This window comes from Lygodium microphyllum, chromosome 21 (assembly GCF_053477565.2).
Source record: "Lygodium microphyllum isolate KBCC chromosome 21, Lygodium_microphyllum_v1.1.10, whole genome shotgun sequence".
NCBI classification, from domain to species: Eukaryota; Viridiplantae; Streptophyta; class Polypodiopsida; order Schizaeales; family Lygodiaceae; genus Lygodium; species Lygodium microphyllum.
The window spans coordinates 44989123-45000718 of record NC_141155.1 but is presented as its reverse complement, the minus strand read 5'-3'; the positions used below and the strand labels follow the sequence as shown (position 1 = coordinate 45000718).

The 11596-nt window shown below is 44.0% G+C and overlaps 1 protein-coding gene across 1 annotated transcript; it reads left to right on the top strand.

Moving 5' to 3' along the window:
• Positions 1 to 9059: 9059 nt before the first annotated feature.
• Positions 9060 to 11278, top strand: LOC148017954 (jasmonate-induced oxygenase 4-like). The gene is made up of 3 exons (XM_087661673.1): positions 9060 to 9660; positions 10116 to 10440; positions 10725 to 11278. Exons 1-3 carry the CDS (start codon positions 9128 to 9130, stop codon positions 10956 to 10958), a joined length of 1092 nt encoding a protein of 363 aa, XP_087517799.1. The 5' UTR covers positions 9060 to 9127; the 3' UTR covers positions 10959 to 11278.
• The last annotated feature ends 318 nt before the right edge of the window (positions 11279 to 11596 follow it).

Genomic DNA, 11596 nt, shown 5'->3' with positions numbered 1-11596 from the left:
AATCATGTCTAAATGGCCAAATTTGGAGGTTCATTCTTTTAAAACCTCAACTAATTAGCAACTTAATCATTTTCTTACAAGTGCCATTTTTGAAATGTTTTTGGTCCTAATGAGGAAATACACAATACCGAGTAGAGAGTGGGAGCAATAAATGTGGAGGAAAACAAATCTTCAATCTGTAATTGTAGCCAATCCAAAGACTGATAATGTACTAGGAGTGCCCAAAAATAGTGTACCTCCAATAAACATAAATCTACCATGCTCTTGGCATAAAAAATAGGCTGCTCAACACAAAAAAGTCACCTTGGTTAAAAAAAGACTAGTGAGTTTGAAACATAGCAAATAAAGTATGTTGTCCACTTGTAAACAAGTTGCCCAATAGAGAACATGGCCACTGTAATGTTCCCATAAGAACCCCCCCAAAGAAATTTTTTAATTTTTTAAATTTTTTTTCATTTACCCTCCCTCTCTCTCCCCCTGCCTTGAGCATCGTGGGGAGAGAGAGAGAGAGAGGGAGTGAGCTATGTGGTGGGGGGCATGCAGCCCCCCAAATGGCGGCGTGCAGCCCCCAGATGGCAGCGGACAGGAGCTTCCTCCCTCCCTCCCACCTTATAAAGTTTCCCCCCTCCCTCATCCAGAGATGCTGAGCACCCCCTGGTTCCGCAGAAGCTTCCCCCCCCCCCCCCCCCTCGTGGACACTGTGAAGAAAGGGAGAGGAAGAGGGAGAAGAGAAGGAGAAGAAGAAGGGGAAGAAGAGAGAGAGATAGAGAGAGAGAGAGAGAGAGAGAGAGAGAGAGAGAGAGAGAGAGAGAGAGAGAGAGAGAGAGAGAGAGAGAGAGAGAGAAGAAGAGAAGAAGGGAGAGAAAGAAGGAGAAGGAGAGGGAGAGAGAAGGAGAAGAAGAAGAAGGAGGAGAGGTAGAAGAGGAGGGAGAGAGAGAAGGAGAAGAGAAGGAGAAGAAGAAGGAGAAGAAGAGGGAGAAGAGAAGGACAAGAAAAGAAGGAGAAGAGAAGAAGGAAGAGGAAAGGGAGAGAAGAAGAGAAGGAGAGAGAGAAGAGAGAAGGAGAAGGTATAGAAGAAGAAGAAGAAGAGGAAGGGAGAGAAGAAGAAGGAGAGGGAGAGAGAAGAGAAGAGATGAAGAGGGAGAGAAGGAGAAGGAGAGAAGAGGAAGGAGGGAGAGAGAGGGAAGAAGAGAAGGAGAGAAAGAGGGAGAGAGAGGGAAGGAGAGAGAGAAGTAGAAGAAGAAGAAGAAGAGGTAGAAGGAGAGAAGAGAGAAGTAGAAGAAGAAGAAGAAGAAGAAGAAGAAGAAGAGGTAGTAAGAGGAGGAGAAGAGGAGGAGAGAGAGAGCAGGTGAAGAGGAAGAGAAGAAGAAGAAGAAGAGGAAGAGAGAGAGTGGGAGAAGAAGAGAAGAAAAGAAGAAGAAGAGGGAGAGAGAGAGAAGGAGAAGAGAAGAAGAAGAAGAGGAGAGAGAGGGAGAGAGAGTTGGTGAGAGGTGAAGATTCGAGGAGCCACACTCAAACCACCCCCCCTCGATGAAGGACCCCCATCTAATTATCTTCCCTACCCGAGCCTATCATCCTGAAGGCCGTTAAGGTCCGGTCTACCCAAACTTCGTGTGGAAATGGCTCCCAAAAAGAAAGTCACGGGAAGCGTAGGTACCAAGGCAACCATTGGTACCGGTAACGCAGGAGAGCCAAGCGGAGCGACCAACGTAATGAATGCCCCTACGATCACGAATCAAACCCAGGTTCTTTAAGCTTTATAATTAATTACGTATTATTTCTCGTGGAAGAAATGAAGGGGTTAGCTATGTGCATGGAACAAGGACAAGTCTTAGGATTTTTGCTTACTCTAAGCACTAGGTTGCATGCATGAAATGATAGAGTACATTAAAGTAACAGTTAGATCATGCACATGTCGATATATATTAACTTGCATACACAATGGGCTTGCACAATAAACATTGTTAGAACAGTAGTTCTAAAAGAAATTCCGTTTAGAGATCGTTGTCCGAACTCTAGCCGATAGATGAAGATTGGATAACCTATGGCTAGTTAGGTTGGAATCTCGTTAATGTACTCTTGGTGATGTGCTAGCAATATGGGTTAGCACTTGGTGACCTATGATATTAGATAGCTACTCTAGGAATTGGGTTGATCTTCTACCCTAAATAGGTAGCCAGGATTAATGAAGGTCAAGATGAAATCACTTAGATCATTTAATGTTAAATTGTCCTTGTGAAGCCCTAGCCCAAGGGGGAGAGCAGACTTTATGATAGTTGATTTATGCTAAGCATGTTGCTTGGAACTGTTGAAATGGTTTTAGCGAAGGCCGATCTTGTTAAAGATGGATTGTTGACCCAAGTTATGTAAGGAAAGATGGGGCTAGCTACCCCCGCGAACCGCCAAACCCTAACCAAGGGGGTTATGAATCCGTGCTGGGAATGTGGATCGAACCCGCCACAAGAGGTCTCTCGATGGAAATTACTTGGCGTAGGAGGACGCTTGGGTGCCAGTGGGGGCTCTAGTCGTAAATCCCAATGCCTTCGGACCCTACACAAGTGTTTTACGTGACTCGAGATGGGATCTCGAGGCCTTGATACTAGTTACAAGGCGGAATGTTGGTAGGATAAACCTTCGGGTTTTGTTGCCGGGAGATGGAAGGATTTTTCTACGGAGGCAAAAAGGAACACTTAATTCTCCTGTATGGGCAGGAGACAAACATTAATTTGAAGATAAGTTAAGGAAGTGTTTGATCTTGTTTTATCTTGTCTTTGTGTTTGTGCCCTAAATTACATAAAGGAACCTATGACTAACAGGTTAATTAAAGAAGCCGCTTTTATGCGTCAAACATAATGTGGTAGGTAATTAGATAACTAAAACAACCCCCAAGGGAAGCGTGGTGGATGTGACCAATGGGTCTATTCTACGGAAGGGTGGTCTCGGTTAGCCAAGAGCTTTCCTAAAAGGAAATGTTAACGAGAAATGTTAGGAAAAAGTTGGTCTATGACCTTAGTCAATGTTGGCTAGGAACCCGGACTTCAAGTCGATCCTAGTGGGAACGGTCGGATAAGTTCTGTTGCGAGGTAGACTCGAGAGACCCTAGTTGGCAAACCCCATGTCATTCCTTGGGAGTGCCGGGCGACGTCTTCTAGATATATCTCTCAATGGACTGCTAAGATGTGTCCGACGATTTGAGGAGCGGGCACATTACAGCCACCCAAGTGAGAAGAGCTACCGCCTAGCCTTAAAGGTTGCAATCTAGTAGAAAGGAGGCTACCCAATAGCAAAATAAAGATTCAGGGGGAGCTACCTACAATGGATGCGGGCAATGCAGGGCCTATTCCTACAGCAAGTGTGCTAAGGGTCGTCTCTGTCACTAAATTGATTGCTTATTACACATTCTCTATTTAATAAACTCATGTCAATAAATTAATGACTCACTTTTCTTTAAGTGCTGATGATGATCTAGCATGGCCATGAGACCATTTAGAGACCAATATTCCTAGTGCATCACTGAATGGGGTGATCAGAGCATTGTGACGGGGATATTTGGTACATGCAATACAAGTCATGAAGGGGGAAAGAAGTATCTGCCAAGTGTAAGAGTGTACACAAGAACCAAGGAGTTACACATAAATGAAGATAGATTAAGTTCTAAGAAGAGGAAGTGCATTAGCATTGTGTATATGTATTTATGTGTGCATTCGAGGACGCTTGGGAATGTTTACTTGTGTGTAATGAGCATTGCATTCATTTGGGGTCATTCTCTCCCTTACAAGTCAAGGTTTAAGGTCTTTTCTTTCATTAAGAAAGACAAGAGAGGCAATTCTCTCACTAAGAAAGACAAGAGATGTGATCCTCTGGAAGTGAGGAGAGAAGTGAATTTCTCTTTCTAAGGTCTAAAAAGACACAAGCTTTTGTGTGGAAGTCAATCTTAAGGTTGAGGCCCAAGGCAATTTAATGAACTCTCCTTAAGGTGGTTGCATGGACCACAAGTTAAGAATACAGTTTGAGAAGCTGTTCTTTTTAAAAAAGACATGGTGAATCCATTTTTAAAATATCTCGCGATAGAAAGACGATCTCTAAAAACGGGTCACTAGAGTTATCGAAAATAACGAGATCTACAACTTTTGTGTTGGACGTTTTTTCATCTGAACAATGCAGCGAGAGATATCGCGAAATTAGTGCGGAGTAGGTCCTAGAACAACCACATCTTGCATGAAGATCAACTCAAGTCTCTCTCCAAGAAGAGAAGCTCTTGAAAGCCTATAAAAGAGGAGGCTCTCCTTGGGTGTGAGGGAGGTAAAGGAAGCATCACTTTGCATGCATCCAAGAGGAGAAGAGAAGGTACAAGTGCTATGGAAGCTCTGCTGAAATCAAGTTCCAAGAGGAGAAGAGAAGGTGCAAGTGCTACGGAAGCTCTGCTGAAATCAAGCGCCAAGGGGAGAGTCCTACACATATTGTGTAGGAGAGAAGGAGACTCAAGAAGGATCAAAAGGTGCCAACTTCCAAGTTATGCAAGTGTTAGCCGGTTGTATACCGTGCAAGGAACTGTGATCTTATTTCCAAGATCTACAAGTAAGAACTGGCTTATGTGTAACAGAGGAGCTTGCTCCTTGTCAATAATACAACTCCACAAGGGGGGGGACTGGCCCATCTTCCCCCGGCCCATCTCCCAGTCCATAGTGTGTTGCCAACTTCTCTACCTCTCTCTCTCTCTATCTCTACATCTTTCTTTTCTCTCATCTATTCTCCCTCTATGCCAGCATAATATTCGCCATATATATTTTAAGTATATAAGAAAGTCGAGTGTGAATCTCGGATCTTATAACAGTCTCTACAAAAATGCAAGTGATATAGAGTCTAGTTTCACAGCACATGTGCCATGGGCTGCATACAAAAAATATAAGCCTATTTTTTGTGTTTCCCAGCCAATAGAATGGCCATCCAACCTATTTGATGCCACTCGAGTGAAATAGTAATTGTGCCACCTAACTTGGTAGAGGCTATCTAGTAGCAAAACACAAATCTGTCCTAGTAAACACATTCTCTAAAAAGGCCTAGAAATGGGCCGTTCTACCCTATTTGACTCAAAGTGCAAGGTTGGTAGCATGTGGAGATGATGCTTAGCAAGTTTTGTTGTGGACAACATGCTTCTCTTCAAGATCTTTGGCTCTCACGCATGGCTCTAATATCATATGAGAGTGCACAATGGAAAGAGGAAAGTGAACTCAGAGAGAAGAATGAGACAAAGAGAATGCAGGAGAGAGAATAAACAATGTGACTACATTGGTTGAATGTACAAGGCTGCAATAGTTAGCCCCAACACATAGCTTTGCACACCACTGTGGGTACTAGATTAGTAGCAGGAGGATGAGAGAATGAGAAGGGCTAGTTGATCACCAAGGATCAATGAAGGATAATGGATAACAAAAGTGGGAGGGCAAGCTACCTACATATAGAAGAAAAAGAGGGAAAATTTTAAATGTGGTTAAATCTTTAAAAAGTAGCCAAAAGTGCACAAAAAGAAATGCATTAATATGCCCTCCATCTAAAATACATAAAATGATAGATAAAGACAATTGCAGAGATCCTAATGTCCTCGTCTGACTTAGACTAAGGCTCACATGCAAGAGATGACCATATAAGATACACATGACTACCAACAAATATCAAGTTGTCTTATGGGAAACTCTAACTTAGATTGGGAAGGTGACAGTGATTCTAAGAAATTAGTTTTTGGATATTGTTTTTATTTGGGTTTAGGAATCTTCTCTGGGATTAGTAAGAAGTGACCAACAATGGCATTGCCTTCTACAAAAGAAGAGTACAAAGGTAGCTTGTTTTGGTGCATGTGGAGCAATATGATTAAGGAGAATCCTATGGCATATGGGAGTGTAGGATGAAGATCTAGTGCCAAAAGTCCAATTTTTCATGCACACATTAAACATATTGAAATCTAGTATCATATCTATGTGATTTGATCAAGGATGGGATAGTAGAGCTTGTCTATTGTCCAATGGAGGAGAATGGAGCATATATCTTCACCAATTCTCTTACAAAGGATATGCTTTAAGTTTGTCTTTAGAGACTTGACATTGGGTGGAGATTGTACTTCACCTGTAGGTGTACATTGAGAGGGGATGTTAGATATGTGTAATGCCCTACCCTCATAAGGTGTCACCAATGATCCATGGTGATCTAAGTTATAAGTCCCCCATTCTAAGGAGAATCCATGTGAGAGCCTGGGGACATTGGTTGGGTCTGAACCTGTATGTCAGATGAGGTATATGTGAATGGATGGCAGAAGATGACCTTTAAGGATCTAGCTTTCTAGTGGGAAGTTCTTAGGTGGACTAATGGCCCTCCTAATGGGGATTTGGGGGGGTAGCGCCCTTAGCTCAAGGGTAAAGGAAATATTCCTTGGTTGACTAGGAAAGGTTCATAATATGGCCAAATAAGCTGATCAAACTATCTTCTCAACTTTAAAAGGAACAACCCTCCGAAGCCATCATCAATCTATCTTTCACCTAATCAGAGTTCTTCCTACTAACCTTAAGCTCTTTGCCTATTATCTATCTGGATCCACATCTAAGCTTCATAGTAGAAGCACACAGATGGACAAAGCCATCCTTGTAGAAGTTCATTTGGAATTAAATTCTACACATTCCTTTAAACCCCAATCATAGGGCAAGAAACTAACCACTCTCTCCTTTGCTGAGCCCAAAATTATCCTATAAAAACCTTGCTTAATAAAACAAAACCAAGCAAGAATGCAATGCACTTAAAATGCTCTCATATATCATTTGGGGAGCTTCTCGTATGAAGGTATTTTTGCCATGAAATATATGAATACATCACATGTGGCAAAATCCAAATAATGGTTATGCATACTCTCCATAGATAGAGAAATCTATGCTTTGTGAGCTTGCTTTCCATCTCCCAAAGGTTGCTTGCTAGTAGTACTAACACTACTAAGATCAATAGCCATGGCTTTCAACACCACATTTGCATCATACGATGATTTTTGAGGTGCTCTGCATAGGAGGATGACCACATTACTACATCTTGGCATGTCTTTAGGACTTTCCTGCCTTCAAAGGCTTTTAGACCAAGCTCATGAGGTCTCTTTCCCTTGCATGCATCCAAGGGGAGGATGACAATGTGCATGAAGAGTTTCCCACTTGAATCGTTCACATGTTCTTCTAAGTGAGACTTCACTCCACTTGATATGTAACTTGAAAAAGGCTATGTAACGGTAGTAGATTTTGTTATATGTTAGTGCTATGTAGCACTTGCACTTGATTGAGCAAGACCATTTAATTGAAGGTAAAGTATGATTAAAAAAACACTCCTTCAACAAAGAGGGCACAATAAAATTCTCCTTATTAACAGTGTAGGTCAATTCGACCTACATGAGTCTAATTAATCAGGTTAAAAAGGTGTATGGCCAAGAAACTTGCACTTATCTCCCCTTGTCTAACAAGACTTACAAAGAAGTCTAGGGAGTATTGTCCAAAAGGGGGGTAGTTGCCTTACCATTACAAGCTTGGATGATATGCTTGCTTAAAAATGGGTGCTCAAAGAACCTCTCTCATTGATTTTGTGTTCTCTTTGATCATGTTTGCTAGTTGGAGGTGGGGTGCAAAACATGCATGTGGATTAACTTCTTGCTACTTGAATTGGCTTCCATATGACATGGGTCTCATGCCTATCTTTCTAGTCTCTAGACGGATGAATGAATTTTTGGGGATTAAAAAAAGAGGACACAATGGGAACCCTTTAGAATTTGTCCTTTAAAATAAAGATACATTTCTGTCATGATAGTTATGTAGTACCGACATGCACTCAATTATAATTGAAAGAGGGAGATCACACTTCCCCCATTGAGACATCATCGTGCTATGGGGGCTAAGGGGGAGCAAAGTTAACATAATTTGCTAGAAGCCTTGCAAGTACCCTCTTAAAAGGCTAAGCTAGCACAATTTTAGCAACACTACGTTAGCTAATTGGTTGACTACAATTAGAAACATGCAAATCTCGTGGCCCAAGCCAATCGAGACCTTCTCTTTGATTATCGGTCCCTTCTATTTAACACACAAACTTTTTCCTTTATCTTGTAAGCAGGGGTGCAACACTAAAGGTAGCTTGTTTCAAGTATCGACCCACTATCCTTGTATGCACTTAGTGCAACTTGGCCCTTATGTACCCTTCACTAACGACTAGAGTTCTTTTTATAATAGAGTAAAGTTAGATTAACAATAACGCAAAATGTCATAACGAGTTGAGTACCCAATTAGAGCACCTTCCCCCACGGCCTTGTTTCAAAACAACCATAATGGATGCTATGACTTTCACCATGGCTTTCTATGGAGTCAGTGAATTGGAAGTTGCATGTCAAATTTGCTATCATTGAAACCTTCAAATGTCTATGGTGTGAGGGTTTACTGGTCTACTTAAAAACCAGCCCGATTTGTTTGGATATTAGCTAGTTTGCCTCGAGTGGGTTTCGGAAAAGGGGCCGTGGGAAGGTGCTCTTATCGAGTATCATCCTATCATCTATGTGCCTAAAACTGCTCTACTGAGGCTAATATAAATAAGAAAGCGCACGGTCTGAGTTGCAAGTTGCGCTTTTAAATTCCAGCGGAGCGGCCCCGGATCGTTGAATTGTGATGTAAAGTTCAAAGTTCAATGCAATGTCGATGAAGTCAACGAGGCGGACTCCGGGGTGTTTGATGGTGAGAATACGAGACCTCGTGGATTCATGCAACGCGAGGCACGTGGCCCTGGTTACCAACCTAAACACAGAAACACAAGCTCTGCACAACCGTGTTAATACCATCGCTTAGTTGAGTGAGTGTTGAGGCGCGAGAGGGACCGACGGGCGGATTGCAAATTTATGTGCAACGTGATCCTTCTCGTGGCAACACGATCGCCGCGAGGATCACGCATTGATTTCAATGCATGCTTACTTCCGCACGTCGAAGGGCCCCCCGACGACCACGCTCCCCCTCTCTATATACAATATACTTCGCTATAAAAGAGTAGTACTGGCACTAACTGTCTCACAGTAGATTCGGTCTCTCTCTCTCTCTCTCTCTCTCTCTCTCTCTCTCTCAGAGCTTCCATGGCCCCTCCCGCCGCTCCCGACGTCGCCCCCCCTCCGGCAGCCGCCCCGAAGAGCAGCGGCTTCACTGAGGCCGACCTCGTCGAGAAGCTGTCGGAGACCGGCGCCACTGACGCCATCCCCGACAAATTCATCCTCCCCGAGCAGCATCGCCCCGCCGTCTCCCTCACCCGCTCCAGCGACGAGATCCCCGTCATCGACATGACCGGCCTCTCCGACCCCGCCCGCCGCTCCGACACCCTCGCCTCCATCCACAAGGCCTGCCTCGAGTGGGGCTTCTTCCAGGTCGTCAACCATGGCGTCGCTTCCTCCGTCATGCAGGCCATGAAGGACCAGGTCGAGGCCTTCCTCGCCCTCCCCGTCAGCGAGCGCGCCCCTGGCGGCATCAAGAAAGGCGTCGCTAGCCAGGGCTACGGCAGCGGCTATGTCAAGCCTGATACCGGCGCCAGAGATTGGAGAGACTATTTCCTTCTCAGGACATACCCTGAGTCCATGAGGGACTACGACTCTTGGCCCGCCAGTGAAGAATTCAGGTGTTGTCCCGAATTGCTTTGCTCCCCTCCCAATTATTGCTGATTGTTAATCAATTTGATGTCGATCTGCATCTGTCTTTTCTCATCCATACGAAGTTTTAGGCACATTCATTCTGTAATTCCCACAGTGTGCTCTACGTCAACTTTCATGAGCTTCTTCAATGTGGGAATTACATCAACATTATGAGCTTCCTCGAAGGAGGGACCGCATACCTAGCTAGGTGCAATTGGGGGCCGGGGACTGAAGTGTTAGACAAATCCGGACTGTAATTCCCACATTGTGAATTGCACCCACATCATGAGCTTCCATAGGGGAGTGATCACAGACGTAGCACAGGTGCAATTTGGGGGCTCGCAGTCCCCTGCCCACAATTGCATAATACTCTAATGCTTTGTACTCTCATCAGCCTTCAATGAGACATCCAGGCTGACTACATATTCTGGTGTAATTGCAGGAAAGTTATTGGTCAATACACATTGGAATTAAAAGCCCTTGCTGAGAAGCTACTCGAATGCCTGTCAATTAATTTGGGGCTTTCACCTAGTTATATCCAGGAAGCGCTGGGTGAACTTCACCAGGATCTTCTGATTAACCATTATCCTCCATGCCCAAAGCCAGAATTGGCTGTCGGAGCAAATAAGCACACTGATTTGGGGGCTGTGACATGTTTATGGCAGCTGACTGATGTGGTAGGCCTGCAGGTCCTCAAGGACAATGAGTGGGTGCCTGTGAGCCCTATCCCTGGAGCCTACATCATCAATGTGGCAGACATGGTGGAGGTATGTTTTATCTCTCCCACGTCTTACTACTGTTTGGTTCCTATCTAGCAATATCTGATTTCTCGCGGGTGATGATAATGTGAAATTTCTGATTTGTTTTGCATGAGAATGACCGTTGGAATACGTATTTATGCTTCAAAATGGGAATGATGAAAAGTTCTTTGGAATGCAAATGTATAGGCATGTCCTATTTGGGGGGGATAACCATGACTTTCCATGTAGATATTAGAATTTTTGAGGACATAATTAGTCCACTCAAATTGCCTCTTTGTGTTACTTCTCAGGTGGTTAGTAATGGTATATACAAGAGCATCCAGCATCGGGCAGTGGTGAACACGAGCAATAGGCGTGTATCCATCGCAGCGTTCTATGATCTGCATCCAGAGGCCCTGATAAAGCCCGCGCCTGAGCTGGTAACCCCTGAGCGGCCTGCTCAGTACGCGCCAGTGCGCTTCTGCGACCACGCTATGAAGCTGGCCATCGAAACTGACAAAATTGGAGAGAAGGTCGTCAACTGATTAGTAAACTTCGTCCATAGCGACTTAAAATGAGTTTTCTGCAATGTTGTCCCTCCGCTTTGTCTTTAAACAGCCAGTTACCCGCATAGTTTTCTTACTTGTAATGGGGATTTTTCGCAAATAACCACCTCATAGCGGACGCTGTAAAACCGCATGCCATGTGTTACTCAATCCCAAGAATTTGCCGTCAGTTTCATATACAACGTCATTACATTCATGGAGTAACGCTTATTACCTGTAATTACGTTCACCTTTCGGCTGTCCACCATGTCAAATAGACTATAGAAGAAAAGTTCGCTTATAAGCTTTTATTGATGTTATCACATTGTAAGTACATGCAGAAATGACTCTCAGCAATGTATGGTAGGATTCGAGCTTATTCTTGTAATACCCCCCCGCATACGAATCCCCCCCCCCCCCCCCCTTTTCCGCTTAAGCAAAGAAGAGAGACCACCTTTTTCTATTCCCCCCTTGCGAGGGGAAGGAAGATAACGACGACATGACATGGAGGCGTTTAAATGCCGTCGAGAAGGAGGAAGATGAAATCAATGTAGTCAATGGGGGGAGAGGCACATGTGTGCCACCTCTTCCCCGGCCCCGCTTATACGAACAGGAGAGACCACCTTACTGTTTTCCTC